Below are 23,775 nucleotides of genomic sequence, written 5' to 3' on the forward strand. Positions count from 1 at the left end.
TGGAGTTCAAAACCAGGACCACGGTCGGGAGCTGTGACGTGTCAGGTGGCAGCTCGCCACAAGCAGGGACTGCCTGACTGGTGTGCTCGAGGGCGGATTGGGCGGTGTCACAAGCAGTGAGTCCCCCCTCCCCGAAGGTGTGCAAGGAGAGGTTTGATGACCCCCCGTCGGGGATGTTGTGGGCGGGACCCAGGCATTGACCTGGAAGGTGGACAATGACGTGTCCAAGGCGAGCACAGAGGTCCAGCGTGCGCCGGGCCCTGGAAGCCTGGGGAGGAGGAGGCCATGGCAGCTACGGGGTGGGGCGGGGACGGGACAGACAGTACCGTTGTGACCAGCTGTCCTTGGAGAGAGACAAAGGGGCCTTAGAACCCTGTGGTCCAGGAGCCCATTTCAAAGAGACGTTTGCTGTGGAAAATAACCCTCCCTGAGGAGTCTGTTCTCTTTCATGTTCAAGTCTGAGCAGCCCCTCGGGCCTCCCCCAGGACCCGCCCCCCCAGCGCAGGCCCCACCCCCGCCCCTGCCCTTGAAAGTAGGAGGCTTCCCGAGGCTCACGGCCCTTTCACATTCCTTCCTGGGTACATTCTAATCACTGACTCCAAAGGGCTTGAAAAAGGGAGGAGAGTTTGCACTCCCAACTGCAAAGCGATTCCTCGGGGAGCACGGTCATCGTGGTGCTGGGAAAGGGAGCCTCAGGTAACCAGGTCTTGTGCCAGGTAAGGGCTCGCCTTTCCTCCAGGGTGAACGGGGCCTGACACTCACTGTGCACCTGCTGGGTGCCAGGCTGCAGCTAGGAGAGTTACAGGCTTTCTAGGGGTCCCAGGGTTATCCAGTGCACTGAGCCTCAGGGAGTGTGCCAGACGTCCCAGGCAGAAAGGGCGGGGCCGGGTTCCCACCCAGACGAGTCTGATCATCCTTGCCACACCCCTCAAAGAATGAAGAAGAGAAACTGCAAAGCTGAGGAGCTAATGGGACCAACTTCAGTGCATTGCAAATTCACCTGCAGCTCTTGAGGGTTTGCTAGGTGGGGGTGGGGGGGGTAAGGTCACTGCGGGAACAGGCCTGGTGTCTGCACAGACGGCGTGGGAGACGGAACACAGCTCCCGGCCACTGGGGTGGACGGAGCTGGGTGCTGGGCCCGCAGCCTCCTTACAACCCCTGCCAGGACAGCGCTTCTATTGCCATTCAACAGACGGGTAAACTGAGGCTCCAAGGGATGAAGTGACGTGCCCTGGGCACACCGGAGCGCTGCTGCGTGCCCTCACTGCTGCGTGCCCACAGGGCGTGTGCCCGCACTGCTGCGTGCCCACAGGGCGTGTGCCCGCACTGCTGCGTGCCCACAGGGCGTGTGCCCGCACTGCTGCGTGCCCGCACTGCTGTGTGCCCACAGGGCGTGTGCCAGCACTGCTGCGTGCCCACAGGGCGTGTGCCCGCACTGCTGCGTGCCCACAGGGCGTGTGCCAGCACTGCTGCGTGCCCACAGGGCGTGTGCCCGCACTGCTGCGTGCCCACAGGGCGTGTGCCCGCACTGCTGCGTGCCCACAGGGCGTGTGCCAGCACTGCTGCGTGCCCACAGGGCGTGTGCCCGCACTGCTGCATGCCCGCACTGCTGTGTGCCCACAGGGCGTGTGCCAGCACTGCTGCATGCCCGCACTGCTGCGTGCCCACAGGGCGTGTGCCAGCACTGCTGCGTGCCCACACTGCTGTGTGCCCACAGGGCGTGTGCCCGCACTGCTGCGTGCCCGCACTGCTGTGTGCCCACAGGGCGTGTGCCAGCACTGCTGCGTGCCCGCACTGCTGTGTGCCCACAGGGCGTGTGCCCGCACTGCTGCATGCCCACAGGGCGTGTGCCCGCACTGCTGCGTGCCCACACTGCTGTGTGCCCACAGGGCGTGTGCCCGCACTGCTGCATGCCCACAGGGCGTGTGCCCGCACTGCTGCGTGCCCGCACTGCTGTGTGCCCACAGGGCGTGTGCCCGCACTGCTGCATGCCCACAGGGCGTGTGCCCGCACTGCTGCGTGCCCGCACTGCTGCGTGCCCACAGGGCGTGTGCCCGCACTGCTGCGTGCCCACAGGGCGTGTGCCAGCACTGCTGCGTGCCCACAGGGCGTGTGCCAGCACTGCTGCGTGCCCACAGGGCGTGTGCCCGCACTGCTGCGTGCCCACAGGGCGTGTGCCAGCACTGGCCCGGTGAAGACCCGGAGCCACCGGGAGAGGCCCAGGCGCTTACCTTTCTCGGCGCCCGCCTGGTCATGCTTCTCAAACAGCAGGTAGCGCGGGCTCTCGGGCAGGAAGGGCAGGCTCACCAGCTGGACCAAGGCCGGGACGATGATCACTCCGAACAGGTACGGCCAGGTGCTCGCCTGAGGGGAGAAGAGGGGGGACAATGAACGGATGTGGCCTGCAGTCATTACTGGGTGGGGGACCGGGGACCCGGGTCCGTGCAGCCTCAGCTCTCTGCAGGACCCTCCTTCTGCCCAGTGTGACCCCCAACACCCAAGGCTGAGGGAGGAACTGGACACTGGTTAGCACCAGCCCCAAGTGTCTGGGCTTCTTCACGAGGATGGCGAGTCCTGTGAGGCGGTGACCTGCGGGTGGCCCTGCGGAGGAGAAGTTCAGGGGGCCCAGGGGCAGACTGACCCCACAACTGCTGGGGAGCATCATGGAGAGCCGGAGGGGTCTCGCTCTTTCCTGGGTCTGTGCCCTTGGAAACCATTCTCGAGGCCCCTCGACATCGCCACCCCTTTGCCCGTGGACTGGGGACAGCCCAGCCCCGTCAGGCTGTCGTGAGAGCGGGACCAGACCACGCTCTGACCGTGGGCCCCGACACACAGGAGGTGCACAGAGAAACTCCGCCCTTGCTGGTGCCACCGCCCAGGCCCGTGATATCCAGCCCATCTTGCTCCTGTCAGGGGACCAAAGTGAGCACGGCAGGGTGGGGGCCGCCGCTCGGCCCTGGGGGTGCTCTCTGCGCTCTCCCGGTCTGTGAATGGCACGGCGGGGCTCTCCCGGTCTGTGTGGCACAGCGGGGCTCTCCCAGTCTGTGTGGCACAGCGGGGCTGAACCACAGCCTGCTGAACCGCTCCAGGCAGCGGGACGCAGCACTGTGCCTCCCGGAGGCACCCGAAGCCGCCATCGTGCTGGTGAAGGCGGCATTCTTCCTGACTTCTCCACTGACCCAGGTTTGCCAGTAAGCCCTCTCCCTGTGCCCTGGAAGAAGAGAGTGTCCGTGCCAGGCAGTTCTGACCGAAGAGGAAAGTGGAAAAGCAAAGAGCTTGGTGCCAAATACTCGACACGTTCCATTTCCTAAGAAAATACAAGGAGACAGTCAAGGAGGGGAGACGACACCCTCAGGTCTGAACAGACTCCCACAGTGGGCGAAGCCTCGGCTGGCTGCAGGTCGTGTCCTGCAGGAACGTGTCCACGGAACTCTCCAGTGTCCAGACCGGCAGCCCCGAGTCCCCCGGGGACTCCCACAGTTGTTTTCCAGGAGGCTGGTCTTCCCCGGGCTGTTCTAGGCTCTCGGGCCCACTGAGGTCCTTGAGAACGAGGGTCTCAAGTTCTGGGTCCCCTGAGGGTAGAGCAGTCAGAGACCCCAGAAGCACAGAGCAGGGCAAAGGGCCACAGCAGGCGGGTCATTCGCTTGGGGCCTAATCTTCAAGGTCCTTTCAAATCTACCCCCTTTCTGCCCATAATGACAACAGTGTGGGCTGGCACATGGTTGGAGCCAATGGATGTTGGCACATGTCTCTTTTGCTGTGGCTCTCAGACAAGGTCAATGGCCCAACCTAACCAAAGAGCGGGGGTCTGAGGCTGGAGCTGCTGCCCCTGAACCTATGACTTGGCGTCTGGGTTGAATGCATGGGACGCACACCTAGGACCCGAGCGGGAACTCTCAGAGTTGAAGAACCAGCACACCCAGTCTCAGGGGCCCCCATCCAATTCCATCCGCCACGGCCCTCCTCCTGGTAGGCTCTGTCCCCATGGGGTCTCTGTCCAGCTATCTGGCGCCCCTACTCTGGACTCACACACCTGTCGTTGGTGGCCCTCTGCTGAGCCCACTGAGAGCAAGCATGACACCCTCCCTCTTGGGGTGCTGTCTCATCTGTAAGATGCTAGGTGGCACCCAGGAACACGGCCCCATCTTCCCCACCCCTTAACTCTTGGCCCACGGCGTAGGGGGCTCAGGCTGGATTTTCGAAGCAATGTTAACATCTTGTTTCCTTAACTAATTCACCTGGACATTTCCGGAAGGACAGGCCAGGCGTGAGGACAGTAACAGTGGGACCGGAGCAGCAGATGGGGGCCCGGCATGGAGCCCCGAGTCCCCTGTTTTAGCTTTTCCCAACAAACCGCTGTCATCTGGGTTCTTTCCTCAAACCTCTGTCATCCGGGTTCTTGCCTTGGACGAACCCTCCCCACAGAGCCGGGGCCCCTCCCCACAGAGCCGGGGTCAGCCCGCCCCGCCTGCCGCGTGCCTGGGGCACAGGCTCTGCTCAGGATTATTGCTTTTCATGGTTATTGCTTCTCAGAACCTCATCACTTCCTCCTCATCTTTGAGATCCCTTAAATGTCAGGAGGAGCGTGAAGCCAACAAAGTGCAGACACTTCAAAGCAAGGACCTTTTCCTGGCTCCTTGTTACCAGCCGCTCAGCGGGTGGGCGTGCCTCCTTCCAGGCTGTGTGGAATTCCAATTTAAATCAAACATGAAGGCGAGATACGAACAATTTCAATTCAGGGCACTTCCCTGGGGTTTCACGCCCCCTCCCCTTGGATTCCGGGTGGCGAGTGCCGGCTCTACACGCCCCGCCCTTCCGCTGTGACCCAGCGCCTCGGCCAGAAGGGGCCTGAGAACCCCACACCCAATGTGCCGGCTCCCGGGGTGGGGCTCAGTCACGTCTGGGGTCAGACCGATAGCTGGATCGGGGGGCTGTGTATGAGCAGCATGGGGTGGGCAGTGATTTCTGTCAGATCCTTGCCATTGCCACACCATGCCCTCCTGGACAGGAAGCACGCCCACGCGGCGCTCTGCTCCCCTCCGTGGGCAAAGGGCACAAAGGAACTGTAACCAGTGGGTGCTGTTTGGGAAGCTTAGAGGTCAAGTCAGAGGCGAGAGGAATCTCCTCGTTCAGATATGAGGACTGGAAACGCGCCAGAAGCAACAGCTTCCTCCTCCATTTAGGGGAGCACAGCACCTGAGCTGGCGTCTCTGCAGGGTCCTGTGCCCACCTGCGTCCCGGGCCCGCTGACCGCACAGCTTTGCAGTGAGGATACAAGTGGCACTTCTGCCTGCAGAACAGGCTCGGCCTCCACCAGCCCGGGATAACGCCCTCCATCCAAGCAAGCTAACAAGAGAGGATGCTGAGAAGTGCTTCTCCAGCTGGCCCCACCCCAGGCCGCCCCCAGGGAGAGGGGGGAGAAAGATGGACCCGCACAGGAGAGGCCCAGTCCCCCGGGGACTGCAGTCAGGTGAAGGAGGGAGCGCGGAGAATGAGCACGCCCCGATGTCACCCCGCCTGGCAGGGAGAGCGTCTCCTATGAGAACCCAACAGCACGAGGGAAGAAGACCTTTGGGAACATCAGGCTAAGCTCACGTGGTGTTCAGCTTTGTTCTGATTTCAGAAGGGCTGTTCAGCCGTATTCCCTTGCTGGAGTTGAGTGCTGTTTGAGTTGGGTCTCTCTTGAAGGCTGGGTCGGGGTGTGGGCCGAGAGAAGGACAGTCAATGGCCGCAGGCCCCAGGGATGCAGGAGGGTTACAGGGGAGCAGAAGGAGCACTCGGCAGAGTATGGGTGGTCCAACGACGCTGGAGGTCGCAGTGGATTTGGATTGGGGATCAGGCCCACCGTCCGAGGCCGTGAGTGCCGGGCCGAGGAGGTTGGCTCATCGGGTGAACACAGAACGCACCACCCAGCACGATGGCAAAACTCTCTGCAGAATACATACGGCAGCGTGCCCGTCATCATAGTGTGTCTTTTAAGGACTGCATTCACCCACGCAGGAGGTATTAGTGCGCCCCTTTTGCAGAGATGGAAACTGAGAGACTCAGAGAATTACAGTAACTTGTCAGATGCAGTAACTACGTAGAAAGCAGCAGAGGTAGGAATCTCCGGCTTCCTGACTCTACCTCGGAGAGAGGGGCTGCAAGAGATGGAGACCCCGAGGGAGGTGGGCGGGACCCGCAGGGAGTGGGAAGAAGCCAGGTTAGGCGAGGGCTACGGCAGAGGCATCTCCCGGGAAGCGCTAGAACATTTCTTCCCGGGGATCTGCGTGGGCTGCTGGGTGCTTCACGCCGTCTGAGCCCCGAGGCCTCACCCCCACCGAGGCCACACCGTCTAACACAGGCTCCTTGACATGCTCCCCTCCATCCTGCATTCCTCTGCCTCCTGCCATCCGTGATGAACCAACTTCCTACATTTACAGCTCGGACGTGTGCCCTCCGCTAAAATGCCAGCGAGGCTCCTGAGGGCGGGGGTCCCTGTCTGTTTTGTTCACTGCTGGAGAGAGCTTAGAACAGTGCCAGGCATGCCATAGGCACTCAATACCCGTCTAATGAATAAACACATCAGGAATGAACCACGGGTCCAAATGAGAGCTTGGACTCCCGCCTGCTGCAGACACTAGAGGGCGCCCGATTGCAGACTCTAGATCTAAGCCCAAACTTTGTGCCCTGTGCAGTGGATCCCGGTAAAGTGGGAGTCCTGAGCCAGACTGCTTTGGTGATGGACAGACAGGTTGATATGCGCAACGGTCTGGTCCAAGCCGCCTGGGCTGAGTCCTGGCTGGAGCCCTGTGGCCTTGGGCAAATTCTCTGGGACCCAGTTTGCTCATCTGCAGAAGGGATAGAATAATAACAGTTACGTCTTATGGAGTCTTGAGCACATTTGTTAATTTCTCCGTCCCTCAGTGTTCTCGTCTGTGAACTGGGGATGATACTGATTGTATCTAACTCGCAGGGTCACTGAATGGATTCCATGAGTTAACATGTGGGACAGGCTCAATGGAGTGTGTCCCACAGACAACGTGAGCTGGAGGGGCGTGGAGCCCCGGTCTGATGTCTGATGACGCACGGCCCTCTCTCTGCCTGACCTTTGACGAACTGTTCTGCTCTCAAGACCTCCCTCCCAGGCAATACCAGCCTGGCAGCCAGGGCGGGACCTCAGGACCAACCCACCTCCAGAACCCCCATTTTTCCCTCCGTGGGGCTCTGGAAGTTCTCTCTCCCTTCCCACACCCACGCCTACTCAAACCACTAGCTGAACTAATTGTTTTCCCCGAGGCTGTCTTGAAGACAGAACAGCAGAGTTCAGGCAAGCTTTAAAGACTGTCTTTAAAATTCAGAAAACTTAAGAGCTATTGAAGTTAATTTTGTATCCCTTCATCCTTTCTTGCTGGCAGACGGAGATACCAGCTGAGCTGACGTGGGGGGTTGGGGCGAGCTGAAATGCCCCCAGCCCAGGGACAGTCATCACCACACCCATTACCCATCAAACCAGAAGCCCAAGAGGACAGGAGCCTGGGGGTGACTTTGAAGCAAGCCCCTCCTTTTAGCGCTTAAGGAGCTCCAGGTCAGGAGAGGTGCTGCACCCAAAGTCACAGCACTGAGTACTCGGTGGGTGGCCCGAGTCTTGCCCATACCACACGCCTCACAGCAGGTGAGCATGGGGGTCTGTTTGTGTTCTCAGGAACAAAGAGGCGTTAGGGAGCATCTCCAGGCCATAAGCCCCGTGGTCAGACCCATGGCGATACAGAGAGGCGTTAGGGAGCATCTCCAGGCCATAAGCCCCGTGGTCAGACCCACGGCGATACAGAGACCAGAACTCTGACCTCAGTTTCTGCGGAAGGCCGGCGGGTGAACGACCACCTGGCCACCGAAACAGAACAGAGGAACCCTCTACGATGGGAGTGTTGTTTGGGAAGGACTGAGATGGGAGCAACAACCTCTAACGCAGCGGTTCTCAACCTGTGGGTCGCGACCCTGGCGGGGTCGCCTAAAGCCATCAGAAAATGCATAATGCATATCAGGTATTTACATTCCGAATCATAACTGTAGCAAAATTACAGTTATGAAGTAGCCACCAAAATTATTTTTTGGTTTGGGGTCACCGCAACATGAGGAGCTGTATTGCGGGGTCAGGGCACTAGAAAGGTTGAGAACCACTGCTCTAACGGCTGCAGGAAAGAGGTGATGTGCAACACGTGTCCAGCACAGGCCTGGCACAGAGTGGAGCTGCACAGAGCTAAGATTTCGGGGGGAGCGATTCCTATGTGTGAGATGCTGTGAGAAGGTGTCCAGCACACGCCTTGCACAGAGTGAAGCTGCACAGAGCTAAGATTTCGGGAGGAGCGATTCCTATGTGTGAGATGCTCTCCCGAGAACTGCCTGCGCCACTTTCTCTGAATTCTCACAACCACTCAGTGAGCTGTGCACATTTACCCCCATTTTACTCACTAAGATACCAAGGTCCAGAGAGGTTAACTAACCTCCCCAAGGTCATAGAGCTAGGAGGTAGGAGAGCCGGGACCCAAACCCAGGCAGCGGTCCAGGGTCCTCGCTCTGAGGCACTCTCCCAGACTTCTCAAACTCAAGTGGGCACCTGACTCACCCGGAAGGCTTGTGAAAACCCAGGCTGCTGAGCTGTACCCCAGAGTTTCAAGTTCAGCAGGGACTGGTCAGGGCAGGGACCACACTGAGGACCCCCACACGGGGTACTCAGGGCCTGGGTCCGCGTGACCAAAGCATGGGGTGGGGAACGACTTCCCTGCTGGACTGGGAGCTGTGGGGCTGCCTCCCTACGCTCCCCACGGACAAGTCAGGACTCTGCGCCTCCTGCTTCACAGGGGCTCCACAGCCAGGGAGGCCAGGCTCCGCTGCCCTCCTGCCGTGTAATCATTAAGCCTCCCTGAGACTGAGCTTTTCATCTGTGACGTAGACAGGAATGACACGTATTTCCGAGCTCTGCTACATGAATTAAATGAGATCCCCGCTGACTGCAAGTAAGCACCAGCATCAGACACCATGCCGAGTGCTTGACATAGACTTTCTCCTTCAGCCTTACAAAAGCCCTGGGGAACAGGTGCCATTGCCAGAGGCTCAGTAATGTATTCGTTCCTGCAGCACGTTGTGGGGCGGCCGGGGGGCGGGGGGCGGGTGTTGAGACGCAGACTAGGCAGCGGTCTGGTAACAGAGCCCGCACGCCACCACACCGCTGTGCTGCGGTCCGGGCCGCTCTGTGCCTCTCCTTCGGAGTTCATTCTTCTTCCGAGAACCCCCTTTTCTCACCCCGTTTTAACCTTGTGGGGAATTTTTCCACAATAAAACCAAACTGTCAGTGAATGACCATAACAAGGTCTTTCATCTACTTGGAAGATGAAAACATTGTTCTAAGTTAATTGCTCTGAATATGAAATAAAAATGACATATTATTTAAAAAAAAATAGGAACACTGAGAAAGCGGCATATTAAAAGCTCAGGAAATTTTACTTTAAGAAAGAGAGAGCAAAATGAAATAATAAAATTAAATCAAGAGAGACGACATAGAGAATAGACATGAAGAACATTGAAACTTATGTGGTTGTATGCCTACCTGCATACATATTTCAAAGCTTCAAAGAAATAAGTGACTTTTTTTAATTAACAAAATTGACACAAAAGACAATCGATGAGATTCCCCCTTACGTAGGCTTTCACTGCAATATTGTGCTTTGCAATAAGAAATATATAGCTGGTCTTCCATTTCTGGCATAGAATTCCTAAAACCCAGGGAATTGCCTAAGCGGTGGGAGTAATTCAGGTGTTTTGATATTTATAACAACCCCCTTTGAACCACGCCTGAGTTTCCTGAATGAGGTGACTTCTGGAGAGCACGTTAGGATGGCGGCTGGTGGCTGAGGGAGCCAACCAGTCCAGTCGAGGGTTGGAACTTGTAGCCCCATGGCTGACCTCCGGACATAGTGATTTTCAACCTTTGTTTCTCACGTACTCACAAACTAATTACTAAAGAAAAAGGGGCCCTGACCTCTTCTTCCTTAGTAACTAATTTATTTGTGCCATGAGATGAAAATGGTTGTATTTAGTCAGGGGCACTGACCTTAGTAATTTGTGTGTTTGTGCCATGAAAAAAAAAAGGGTGAAAACCAACCGTACCTGTGCAATGAGAGCTCCATACCTCCCCCATCTCCCCAGGGACAGGGCTTGGCGAGCTCCCTGGAGCCTGGCACCTGGAGGGCGTGGCCCCCTCCCTCCCCCTCGGCATCCCTGGGAGGCATCCTAGCGTCTACTTCCCTCATCCTTGTCGGATGCTCAGGCAGCGAGTCCTGGACTCATCTGCCCCTCCTCTCTATCTCCAGGGACAGTGGTCCCCAACCCCTGGGTTGTGGACCGGTACTAGTCTGTGGGCCATTTGGTACCGGTCCGCAGAGAAAGAATAAATAACTTACATTATTTCCGTTTTATTTATATTTAAGTCTGAACGATGTTTTATTTTTAAAAAATGACCAGATTCCCTCTGTTACATCCGCCTAAGACTTACTCTTGACGCTTGTCTTGGTCACGTGATATATATATATTTATCCGTCCCACCCTAAAGGCCGGTCCGTGAAAATATTTTCTGACATTAAACCGGTCCGTGGCCCCAAAAAGGTTGGGGACCACTGCCCAGGGCCACTGCCGCAGTCCCCCTCACCCCCTTACCACGCACACCGATCACAACAGCCTCCTGCCCGCGCTCTCTTCCCTTCCACCCTTCCCACCCTGGCCCTCTCCCACCCCCAAAGCCACCTTCTAACTCAGTCTCGCTGAGTCACCCCCTGCTAGGGCTCTATTCCCCCAGGTCAAGGTCAATGGCAGCTCAGTGAACAGGGGCCGCACCTCACGCTCTTCCCTCAGCCCCCATGCCAGTCGTGGTCCTTTCACAGGGCGGTTCCCCGTCTCGTGGCCCTCTCTTCAGTTACCCCCTTTCTCTGCAACGTCTTCTGCCCAAACCCCGTCATCACCCTCCTAACTCTGGCTCACCCTCTAGGGCTCAGTTTCGAGGCCCGCTCTTCTGGGAAGCTTTCCTTGATCCCACCCTGCCCCACCCGAAGCTGGGTGAGGCGGCTCGTCTTTGCCAAGGCCACACACAGCAAGTAAATTGTTGGACTGGGATTCAAAGTCAGGCCTTCCTGCTGCCCAGACAGAAAGCCAGAACCAGGAGACTGGGCGATTACATATTTATGTAGTAAAGAAAGGTTTGAGAGTGAGGTAGAGCTAAGCAAAACATCTTGGAAAGATGCCCAAAATACATTAAATGAAAACAGCCAGTTGCAGAATGATGCATATTGTATAATATCATTAAAAATCTATGAGGGTTTATATAGGTTTGCAGAAGCCTAAATGAATTCTAATTGAGTGGTAATAGCTGTGGGGTGGGGAGATTTGAACATTCTGTAAAGTTAGAATTTATGTATTCTTTATGTCCTTAAAAAAACAATCAAAAGTGCTCAACAATAACTTTTTCCCCCAATAATAAGAGAAAGGCTTAAATGCTCAGGCATTCCAAGGCACAGGGACAAGCTTTTGGAGGAAGAGCTCAACTCTGTCTTTTGTCCTGCAAGGGACACAGGGAGCTGAGATGATGGCGTACAATGAGCCTCACTCACCTTGCCCAGTAGCTCAGGCAGGCCCAGCAGCTGCCCGACGAAGACACCAATGCAGATGAAGATGGCAGTCACCTGTCCCAGAGAGCCACGGATCGCCTTGGGCGCGATCTCGCTCAGGTACATGGGGAGCGCGCTGAGGGCGATGCCTGCGAGGGAAGCAGGGCAGCCGTGAGAGAGCTGTCTCCTCCCAGGGAGGGGGACTGGTCAGTGAGAGAGCCGTCTCCTCCCAGGGACATGCTGGTCACAGCACCTCCCTCTGCTTCACCTCTGCAGAGACAGCACAGCAGCCACAGCACCGGTCCCAGTGCTCTAGTTTGTTGTCTAGTTTGTTGTCTAGTTTGTTGCTCTAGTTTAGAGTCTAAACAAACTGCCAATGCTTTAACGTGCACTGTGCCATTTCATCCGTAAGGCACGGCTGGGAGGGGGAGTTCAGAGAAGAGGGAATAGCTAATAATGGTGATGATGGTGATGGTGGTGATGGTAGTGATGATGGTGGTGATGGTGGTGATGGTGGTGGTGATGGTGGTGATGGTGGTGGTGATGGTGGTGATGGTGGTGATGATGATGGTGGTGATGTTGGTGAAGATGATGGTGATGATGGTGGTGATGATGGTGGTGATGATGGTGATGATGGTGGTGATGGTGGTGATGGTGGTGGTGATGATGGTGGTGATGATGGTGGTGATGGTGGTGATGATGGTGGTGATGATGGTGATGGTGGTGATGATGATGGTGGTGATGTTGGTGAAGATGATGGTGATGATGGTGGTGATGATGGTGGTGATGATGGTGATGATGGTGGTGATGCTGGTGATGATGGTGATGGTAGTGATGATGGTGGTGATGTTAGTGATGGTGATAGTGATGATGGTGGTGATGGTGGTGATGATGGAAGTGATGATGGTGGTGATGGTCGTGATGGTGGTGATGGTGGTGATGATGATGGTAGTGATGATGGTGGTGATGTTAGTGATGGTGATGGTGATGATGGTGGTGATGGTGATGATGATGATGGTGGTAGTGATGATGATGGTGGTGTGATGGTTCAGAAAGTTATAAGTAAATGTTCTATTATTATCCTCATTCTAAAACTGGAAAACTGAGGCACAGAGAAGTTGAGTAACTTTCAAGGTCATCAAGTGACATCCAGAGATGCCCAAAGACGTTACATGCCCCACAATCAGGTCTCTGATTCCAGAATTTGAACTTCCCACCAGCTAACAGCACCTCTTTGCACTACTCATGGCACTCAGTTTTGGCTGATTCTGTCATACTCATTTTAAAGCATTTTATAGACTACGTCACCCACACATGACCTTATAACCTTTGAGATAAACTTACATATTCAGAAGCTTATGACTAATATTTTGCATAAAAGAAGTAAACGTTATAAAAATGTTTTTGCAAACTATAATATATTGCACACACAAAGGCTCTATTAATAAAAATAACATGAGTCCTTGTCCATTTCAAGAAAACCTGTTTTCCCCCCAAACCTGGGCAGGGTTGTTCTTCAGGCCCTTTATAGGCCAATAAATGTCTGCAGATGCATTTATCCCAGGCAGGCCCGCGGCTTGCTTGGAGCACAGACCCACCCTCCTGAGTCATGCTGCCTGTTGGTCGAATCCTGCGTCGTGCAAGCTGAGAGGCCCCGAGCGGGGAGTTAGCTTCTCCCGGCCTCGGTTTCTCTGTCCACAAGATGCGGATAAGAACCGAACCAAACTCCCTAGGATGGCTGTGAGCACTAAATAAGACGTGCTGGGTGCTTCTCTCATCGTAAAGCACTGTGCAAGTTAGTATGATTAGCACTCACTATTCTTGTCTGATTTTTCACCAGACTGTGAGGGCATCTCCACCGTCTTTCCTGCCTCCACTTCCCCATGCCTCCGGCCCAGTTCCCGCCTCACTTCAGGCTCCGATCACTGTGGTTCAAGTTACGCTGGATGCACCCCACTTGCTGGCGTACAGGGAGGCCCTTCCTAAAACACAGAGTGAAGGGAATGCCCAGCCGGTTAGAAGCAGGACTGCAGTCCCTGCGTCTCGGCCAGGGTAACTCCCTCTGGTTCACCTGAAAGGCAGGTGCGCTCAAGGTGCAGAGAGACGGGAACACTCTGCAAAGTCACCACACAGACCAGATGACATCCGGATTTTTAATCAAAACACACATACTGGGAGCACCTGGCCTCGTGAAAATAGTGGCTGTCCCCCAATGTCACACACTGTTGCTTAGGGGGCAGTGCCACAGAGGGAAGAAGGTGCCAGACTCAAGTCCCAGAGCCTGCTGTCCCTACCTGTGGCCTCGGTCGAGCTAATTCGCTTTGCTCGTCTCAGCCTCCCTCCTCGCCTATAAAATAAGGGTAATAACTGCTGTCTACCCCCGCCGCCGTGGAAATGACATGACCACACGTAAGGCTCCTGCCTGATGTGTGGTCACCTGATAGATGCTTAAACCGGTCAGTGTTCTTACCCTATTGCTCCTCCTACCCACTGGGGTTGATTATTATCATCTCTCTCTCACATACACACACACAAAAACTAATAAGGAAACAACAGAGTCAGAGAGGTGGCCTGGGGGTGGGGGAGGGCGCGGACCCACACCTGGCCTAGTCCTACTACCTCCTGCCCACGGGCACCGTGCGCACCCTGAAGAGATGTTCGAGCTCTTGGCCTCTCTTCTGTCTTTTTCTTACTGATTTGTGAGAGTTCTTACTGTGTTCTGGGTCGGAGCCCTTTGCCAATTTCATCCATGGCGAACACTTTCTTGCTCTCTACGGTTTGCCTTTCCCCAGCGATGAAGAGGCGTCTTTAATGTTAACAGAGTCCAGTTTACTGATTGTCTTCCCTTCCACCCAGTGCTTTTCCTCGCCTGCCTCAGAAGTCTCCCCCGATCCTAACCCGGTGAGAACAGCGTTCTGTTATCCTCTGGAGTACTGACTGTTCCACCTCTCCTCTGCAGGGCTGTCATCCCCCTGCGACGGGCGAGGGGTATGGGCGAAGCCGCCGCGTTCAGATTTCATTACTAACGGACCAAAATGTCGGAGGGCTGGTTAAGTGTGCCACCTGCCACGGGCTGGGTGTGCTGTCCGCACGTCCCCCTCGGACAGCTCCCCAGGGAGGGGCCCGGCAGGGACACACAGACGACCCCTGGGAACAAGCCTGCTCTACATACACAGCTACGGTGTGGGAACAGCAGCCTAAGCCGCGACTGCAGAAGTTTCCTATGACCTCGTGTAAGCAAACAGGGGTTCTTTTTACATTGCTGATATCACCACTCTCCTCCCTAACTCCCGCAGGAAGCCACGCTTCCAGAAAGATACGTTGGACACAAACGTCACATAAACTTTTCCAAGCCCCAAAGCCAGGGTACGCTTATGGACGTTCTGCTCGATGCTTGGGGTCTGCAGCCCCGTCAGACTAGCCACTGGGGCCTGTTCCCTTAGCTCCCGATTATAACCCAGGGCCAGCCTGCCAGGGTCCGGAACTCCCACACACCGGTGACCCCAGCTGACGTGACATCGTTTATTGGAAAGGACACTTCCCCCTCAGCTCCCCAGCTGCACTGCTGCCATGAATTCGGTGTCGGAACATGGACGGGTCAGCTTCGGCCAGCTCCTTTCCAGCCCACTGCTCTACCTTTCTGCCTCTGTACTGATCCTCGTTGTCTCGACCACTGTGACTCTGTAGGAAGTGTGGGCATCCCGCAGAGTACGTTCTCCCGTTTTTCTCCTTCCGGAAGATCTTCTCCTGAGTTCTCTGCACTTTGTGTTGCCACATGCATTTCAGAAGCAGCCTGCAATTTCCAGTTCACAAAGCCTGCCTGGAGGTGACCAGGCTGGTGTTGGGTCTCTGAACCAACACAGAAAGAACAGCACCTTCACCACACTGGGTCTCCCAGTTCTCAGCGTGGAATACGCCTCCGTTTACCTGCCTTCTTCCACTTCTCTCCATAAGAGTTGAGGTGTTTTTGTGTGAAAGTATTACACACTTCTCATTAGGCCTATCCTAGGTATTAAATGGGGGTGTTATAATATGTAAAATGGTATAGTTTGTAAATTGCATTTTCTATGCAAGAACACAGTACTTTTTTTTTTTAGTGTATTGATCTTCTATATAGAAATAAAACTGCATTTAGTGTTTCAACTATACAGGTATATTGACCTTTCATTCAAAGACCCTGCTAGCCAAATTCATATGTTTATTCTGAGGTTTATGTATAGATTCTTTTAGATGCCTTATACATTCATGTCATCTGTGCGTTAGTTCCTTTTTCCCAATCTTTTTTATCCTTTATTTAAAACATTTTTTGCTGGCCTTATTTGCACTAGCTGGGACCTCCAGGACCACACTGACTCAGACTGGTGAGAACGTGCATCTGTCTTGCTTCTGAGCTCAGAGAAAAACCTGTTGCCACTTTAGTATTGAGTAGAATGATTGCTGTAGGTTTTATTTATAACCTTTATGAGTTTAAGAAAATTTCCTTCTATTCCCTGTTGGCTAAAAGTTTTTTGTTTGGTTTTTGTTATTTTTACCATAAATGAAAATTGAATATTACCAAATAACTTTTCTGCACATATCCAAATAATTCTATGAGGTTTTTTTTTCTTAAAATATATTCTGTGGCCCTGGCCGGTTGGTTCAGTGGTAGAGCATCGGCCTGGCGTGCGGGGGACCCGGGTTCGATTCCCGCCCAGGGCACATAGGAGAAGCGCCCATTTGCTTCTCCACCCCGCCCCCTTCCTCTCTGTCTCTCTCTTCCCCTCCTGCAGCCGAGGCTCCACTGGAGCAAAAATGGCCTGGGCGCTGGGGATGGCTCCTTGGCCTCTGCCCCAGGCGCTAGAGTGGCTCTGGTAGCGGCAGAGCATCGCCCCCTGGTGGGCAGAGCGTCGCCCCTGGTGGGCGTGCCGGGTGGATCCTGGTCGGGCGCATGCGGGAGTCTGTCTGACTGTCTCTCCCCGTTTCCAGCTTCAGAAAAATACAAAAATATATATATATATATATATATATATATATATATATATATATATATATATATATATATATTCTGTGAACATGGTATACTACCCTGGTTGGTTTTCAAGCATTAAGCCCATCTTACATTGCTGAAGTAACCCAGCAAGGTCTTGATCTATAATCTTTCTATGTTTTTTATTATTTTTTATGCAGCAAAACCTAACTGATACAGACAGACCACGTAGTGAAATTAACTTAGGTAAGTGGCAGAACCCAGGCAGTCTGAGCCCATAGCCTTCACCCTTAACCACTTCACTGTCATGCATCTCTGAGCTTCACCGTCCCCAGGTAACATAACAATGTTCCCCAGGAGTGTGTCCTGTCACTGTCCCCTCCCTGGCCATGGTCTCACCTCCATCCACGCCCATGATGAAGCGACCCACGATGAGCATTTCAAAGGCTCCTGCCCAGAGAGAACAGGACATCAGCAACGCAGCCAAAATCGCAAACCCATTGTTGACCAGCAAAGTGTACTTCCTAGAAGAAAAAGAGGGGTTTGATGATGAGGCCTGACCATGAGGCTGTCGCTGGCCTGTCCATTCCAAGAGCAGGGTCCCCACTGGCCCCCGACGGCCACCTTTGGCGCTGTGATCCTGAATAAGGCACTTGCTCCCTCTGGGTTCACCACTGGGGTTGACTATCGTGACCATGGATCGCTGTGTTATGAACTATTACCACTGTTTTATGAACACATCCCTAAGACCAACCTCATGTTTAGAAGCATGACTTGCAGGGAGGGCTGGGACCCTGGTTCCTGCATCGGCTCTCTTGCTGTGTGACCTAGGTCACTTTGTACTTCACTGCTCTGTGTCTTCCTTCCTCCCCTGCAAAATGGTCAGGGTGGCTCACACGTACCCCACTCCTGCTCTGGGACAGGCCTCGTTATAAGCTCTCTGCATGAGGAGCTCATCTACGGCTCAAAATGACCCTATCGGGTAGGTAATATTCCTATTACTATTTTATAGAGAAGTCAACCAGGGCACAGACCAATTAGAGACTTGTCTGAGGTGATGCAGCTGGTGGGTCCAGGAGCTGGGGAGACATCTGAGCCTCGCGCAGAATATTTTTTCCCTATATATCAAATTGTTTTATAAATTATAAAAAGCTAGGGATAGGAAAGGGGGCTTTGTTGTTGCTTTTAGGAGGCAGATCTCTCCAGGCCAGAGCTCTTTTCACTATTTCTGACTTGCCCCAAACTTTCCATTAAATTTTCCCCCCTTGCTTACATCTTCTTGGAGAATCCCAAGGTTAATGACTAATGCAGCTCAGTGATGATGGTTCCAAGACTGCTCATTGCAACGTCTTCTATGATAAGAGCGGATGACTGAAACAACCCAGGGGCCCATTAACAAGGCGCTACTTAAATAAATCATGACATTTCTATCAAGCTGTCACATTATGTAGACATTAAATGAGAGAGCACCTCCTGTCCTCCTACACGGAAAGAGTTCTAAGATAGATTGTTAAGTGCAAAGAGCAAGGTACAGCACTTGGTGTAGAGTCTGAAACAGTCTGCGTGACAAAGAAGCGTGTGTGTGCGTGTGTGCGTGTGCGTGTGTATGCATGTGTGCGTGTGCGTAGAGAAAAGCACACCCCTTGGAAAAGATACACAGTGCGTAGAGAAAAGCACACCCCTTGGAAAAGACACACAGAGAGCTGCTAACACTGGTTGTCTCCGGAGAGATCTGAGAGGCTGGAGGACTTACTGGCGGAAGGAACTTTTCACTTCACATTCATCTGGTCCTTTTGAGAATTAAGCCTCGTTTGTGTATTAATTATTCAAAAAACAAATACAATCTTACTTTTTAAAAATTGATTTTCATGGACCTCATGATGGGAAAAAAGAGAGGCATTAGCCGAGACTTAAAGCAAAAAGTCCCGTGTCGACGGACTACCCTTACTGTGATATAATAGAAGGTCACAGACTCAGGTTCAATGGAATTGAGCCTGAAGGTACTAATTTCCGGTACTCGTTAAAGCTCACAGGACAGTGCGCCCTCCGCTCCTGTCTGCAGCCCCGCCCTTCCGTCCTCTAAGGGACTGGCAGGTCGGCCTTAAGAAGAAAGCAGGACAATGACCAGAGGGAGTGGTGAGAAGGCCTGGACCCTTGCTGGAGAAGCTTTCACTCGTGTACCTACTCAGCAAGTATGGAGCGAGTGCTGGACATTGGATACACCACCCAATGTCATCCCGGTCCTTACCCTCATGGGCTTTTTCAACCTAGTTAGGGACACAGACATCAAATACGTCCATCACACAAAGGTCAGTTGGTGACATTTGTGGCTTCTAGAAGTAAAGATACAGAAGCTATGAGAGTATTAACTGGGAATTGTGTTCATCATGGACCTGTGGGTCCCCCAATCTTCTCTCTTATCTCTGCCCTGCTCTGTTTCAAAAGGAACTACATTTCCCAGCATGCCTTTGCTTTCTGGTTTCCTGGTAGGACTGGCCAATGAGAAGCTTGAGATTAGTCTGGAGGGTGGGAAGGGGAGGAGCAGGTATTTTGCTCCCTTTCCCTGTGCTTCCATTGCAGCAGGTGTTACTCCTCAGAGCCCCATGCTGGTCCACATGTCCCAGCAACCTGCCCACCTTGACGGTGTGGCTCTGGCTCTCGGGCCTGAGCAGTACTGCCTCTCCCCTTTGACCTTCCATCCTGGGCCTGGTGCTCGCTTGCCTGTGAAGAAATGATTTCTCACTAGCACTCCAAGTAGTCCTGCAGCCCCATCCCGGGGCCGAGCTCTGCCCTTGACGGCCTCCTAGGACAAATCCCTGTTGGAGCAGAGTCTCATGTTAGACAGATTCGTGGAGAGGCTGTCGAGGGAGGCGAGGCAGGAGAGGAAAACTGGGGACAGACTCGGAGCGTTCTTGGATGTTGGACAACACAATGCGTCCTATAACCTGCAGACGGTGAGAAGTAAAGGGGTTGACTAGAAATCAGACCTTGACTCCTATTCCCCCTACCCCCCATAGACATTGTCCACTGATCAACGACAGGTGAACTGGACATTTGATACCAGGACGATAGGCATGGCGATCATAATAAATGAGGCTAGCATTCCTGGGCAAGTCTCAAGCCGGTTGCTCAACAGATTCACCAATAGAGCTCCTAGCAATAGAGATTCTTGGGTCTGTGCCTAGAGACTCTCAATCCACGGTGCAGACTCAGTGAGAGATCCTTGGCAGACTGCTAGACAGAGCGCGGCTTTACATAAGTTGCCTTCCGTCGTGTCGTTTCATCCTTAACGCCTATAGCTGTCGGTGTTGGTGAACTCTTCAATCCACAGAGGAGGAGGTGAGGGCCCCCTCATTCCCCCGCCGCTACATTCTCTGCCTGCATCTGGATGGGGTTGATGTAAGGTGTCCCTTGGGCACTGGCTACCCCCTTGCTCAGTAAAGAACTCGTTCCTTCTCTGTCCACTTATCCTCCCACAAGCACATCTGAATATGTCTTTTTCCCTCCATTCCTCTGTGGCTTTTGCTCCCAAGGAAGCCCATAACAACTTGAGTTTTCCCCTGAGTGAGATGGATAGCCACTGGGCGTTCTAAGGAGAGGAATGGCGTGGCCTGGCTTACGTTTGAACAAGACCACTCGGTCTTCTTTGTTGACCACGGACTGTAGGGGTGGGTGTGGAAACAGAGACCGCTAGGAAAGCTACTGCAAGGGATCGGGCAAGCCTGAGAGTGACGTGGACCCAGATGACCGCAGCGGAGCGGGTGGGAAGTGCTCAGACCCTGGCGTGGTTTGAAGGCGGAGTTGATGGGGTTTACAGATGGACTGGATGGAGGTGGGGAGGAAGTGGAGCCAAAGACGCCCCAAGGGTTCCGGCCTGAGCTCCTGCATTAGATTCGATGGTGTGTTTTGTGCTCTGCGGGCACGCTAAAAGCACATTCAAGTCTGACTTGAAACAGGGCTGCACACCCTTGAGGCAAGTTCATCATATTTAATACATTCCTCCTCTGAATTAACCCCGAGCCTGGCAGTGTCCCAGGGAGAATGGAAACCTTATTTGCAAATAGTTCCCGAAGCTGACTCATGGGAGTTCCGAGACAAGGACTTTCATCCTTGTGCTGCCGTTTTTTTCCTGGGGACAAACATTGCACCAGAAATGTGGGGGACTGTGTCCCCCATTGCACCAGTGTGGACACCTGACTCATTGTTTTAAACTTCTACAGTAGTGAAGAATCTTCCCAGAAGACCAGTATAAGGGGCCACATAGAAGGAAGAGTGAGAGGGTGATGAGGAGGGTGGAGACCATGTCCCTTGAGAAATGGCCAGAGGGACAGGGGACAGTTAGCCTGGATGAGAGAAGGCTTGGAGAAAGTGTGAGCGCTGCCTTCCACGATGTCACGCTCTAACTTGATCCACTGAAATCACAGGATGGAAGGCACAGAGAGATACTATTTCAGTGTGACTTAGAAAGGACTTTCATGAAGCCCTACTGAAATGGGAAACCTCTGGAGATACGAGCTCCCACCACCCACCTTCCAACAGTTCTTTAGCCTGACCAAGCCCCAAGCTGACAGGCCAAGATGGTTCCTTGTTGCCACCATTTGTCGTCCTCCTCGGTCCACCCACGCCTGCATCCCCAGCTAGAATCACAAGGTCCATTATTCTAAACGTCCACACACGCTCAACTCCTGACCCACGGACCCACCCACCTCCATCACATGTTCTTGGCAGAACCCCCACCCGCGCTGGGTGTGGGCTGACCTCACACGCAGCACGAAGCACAGCTGGGCTGGAGAAAACACACAGCGATGCTGACTGGTCTCACCTGAAGTCTGTGACCATCAATCTCCAGGGGGCGTTAGAGCCCCAGGCAAACGTTCTAAAGTCTCCCCGTTCATACGTCTGCTCTCTGAGAGGATATTCATGTGTCTCTCTACAGCTTCCCTGGTCCTCTTTCTCAGCTGACAGCCTCTTTCCACCCCACTGAGAGAGCTGACGCAACCCGGAGAGACCCCACGTGTCCCTCCCACCTGCACAGCCCTACCTGCAGCTGCGCCCACGCACTCGGCCTTCCCTTGTTCCTGTGGACGGATCCCGGAGAGACCGCCACGTGTCCCTCCCACCTGCACAGCCCTACCTGCATCTGCGCCCTCACACTCGGCCTTCCCTTGTTCCTGTGGACGGATTCCCCACTCCCATCCCTCCAATTACCTGCTCGTGGCCCACCCCGTCACCTCCAGCGAGTTTCCCCTCTGGCTCCTGACTACGCGTTTTTCTCTCTCTGCTGGAACATCTCACGAACGTGCTGTTGTAGCCCCTTTCTTAAAAGAAAACTCATACAACATGCCCCCGGTCCTCCCTCTTCCTCCATCCACCACGCTGTTGTCTCCGCTCCCCTGCACAGAACGCCTCGAAACGAGCCTCTCGTGTGTGGTCCCCATGTCTCCATCTCTCCTTCTCTCTTCCACCCACTCCCGCGGTGGTCTCCCCCACTGTGCCCAGGAGATGGCTGTTGTCCTGGCAACCAGCAACCTGCCTGTTGCTCGATCCACCTGGCCTCGTCCCCGTTTCTCAGCAGTGTCGGACACAGTTGGTCACCCCTTCCTTCTTTCTCTCGCGTTCCAGATGTCACTCGGAGGTGGGTCTGCCCTGATCTTGTTGGCTGGTCCTGACCATCTTCCCAACCCTCCGAGCAGTGGAGGACCCCGCCTGGAGACCTCCTTACAGCCGCGCGAGCTGACTGATGCATGCCACCCCTGTGCCACACTGGGGCGCTAACGCTCTTCCCTACGACTATAGAATAGAGACACAGTTTAAAAGACTGAGGTAGAAAAAGAGGAGGGGAAAATGATATTTTTGAGAGAACCTGCTATTTGCCTGGCGTGATATACAGGGTGCTTGGTTGCTGGTGTTTGTTTAATATCCGTCCTTCTTCCTCTGGTGGGGAGTCCCTGGACTCCCCTCCAGAAAGTGTTCTGCCCTCACTCTCAGTGTGGGGGCTGGTGGTGGTCATGTCTCCACCTAGTGGCGGCTCCAGGAATGGGCACTCGATGCAGTAATTTCAAGTACATTAGAATGGTATTTGCCCCGAAGCCAACCTTGGCACTGTTAACATTTGGAGCTGGAAGTTCTCCGTGGTCCCTGTGCAGTGTAGGGTGTTGATCTGCTTCCCTGGCCTCTACCCACTAGAGACCAGGAGCATCCCTTAGTTGTGACAACCAGAAATGCATCTGAACATTGTCAAATGTCCCCTGCTGGGGCAAACCCACCTCTGGTTGAGAAGCCCCAGGGGCATGGCATGCACCCTCACGCAGGTCAGTGAGGTTCCGGCCTGGGACTTTCACTAGAACCCTCAGTTTGACCAGGAGGGCTAGCGGGACCCACGTCTGCCCGAGCCCACGGGGCCAGCTTCCCCTGACGAGGGCCAAGGCCGCCTGTGTGCGCCGCCAACACCGACCGAGGCAGAGCCTAGGGACAGAGGGTGCAGATTTCCTTACGGTAGCATGTGAGCTGCTGGGCTTCAGTTATGGGAGCCATTTGAATTTGGGCTGTAAGCCAGTTTGCTCTGGGTTCTTGTCACAGGCATTCAAACAGCCTCCTGAATGGCACGGAGCATTGTGTAAATATGACCTCACTCGACCCTCATATAGGCTCCCTCAGGTGGGCCTGCTTATCTGAGCTTCACAGATTTAAAAAGTAACTGCCTCCCCTGCCCATTCGTACACTTTCCGGAGCCAGAACCTGGTCATAACGATTGTTCGGGGCCTGCCTCCCCCACTGCGGCACCAGCCCCAGGCCACAGGCCTTGGTCTCTGGCGCCCAAGTGCCAGGGTCAGTGCCTGGCTCCCAGGAGGCGCTGAGAAGTGTTTGCTGAGTGGATGAGCACGGGTAGGTGGCCTGCCCAAGAGGCGGACCCAGGATCTGACCTCAAAGCTCATGTGAGTATCCTGGCATCTACCTGTTTTTTCTTCTCTGCTCCCAAGGGAAGAACTGGATCCAATGATGTCAAAGGAGGCCCGTTTCAGTGCCATTTAAAGAATGTTCACATTGGCTCTGCCCAGCGATGGAAAGACGCTCCCTGGGAAGAGCTGATAATGGACGTGGTGGGGATGGCAGGGAGCTCAGGTTGGGCGCTGACTTGGCACCGATCACTGAGATGGACATTCTACATCCGCG

General features: G+C 54.2%; 1 protein-coding gene across 4 annotated transcripts in view; it reads right to left on the bottom strand.

The window, feature by feature from the left end:
- SLC2A9 (solute carrier family 2 member 9) overlaps positions 1–23,775 on the bottom strand; it is a 117,003-nt gene that overhangs the window by 36,303 nt on the left and 56,925 nt on the right. For all 4 annotated transcript variants that reach the window (XM_066384527.1, XM_066384528.1, XM_066384529.1 and 1 more), the window contains 3 exons: positions 17,002–17,126; positions 11,640–11,785; positions 2,232–2,364 (listed from right to left, as the gene is read on the bottom strand). In XM_066384527.1, the coding sequence (XP_066240624.1) occupies positions 2,232–2,364; positions 11,640–11,785; positions 17,002–17,126 (404 nt within the window). The remainder of the gene's footprint in view (positions 1–2,231; positions 2,365–11,639; positions 11,786–17,001; positions 17,127–23,775) is intronic.

The sequence above is a fragment of the Saccopteryx leptura genome, chromosome 5 (assembly GCF_036850995.1).
Source record: "Saccopteryx leptura isolate mSacLep1 chromosome 5, mSacLep1_pri_phased_curated, whole genome shotgun sequence".
NCBI lineage: Eukaryota > Metazoa > Chordata > Mammalia > Chiroptera > Emballonuridae > Saccopteryx > Saccopteryx leptura.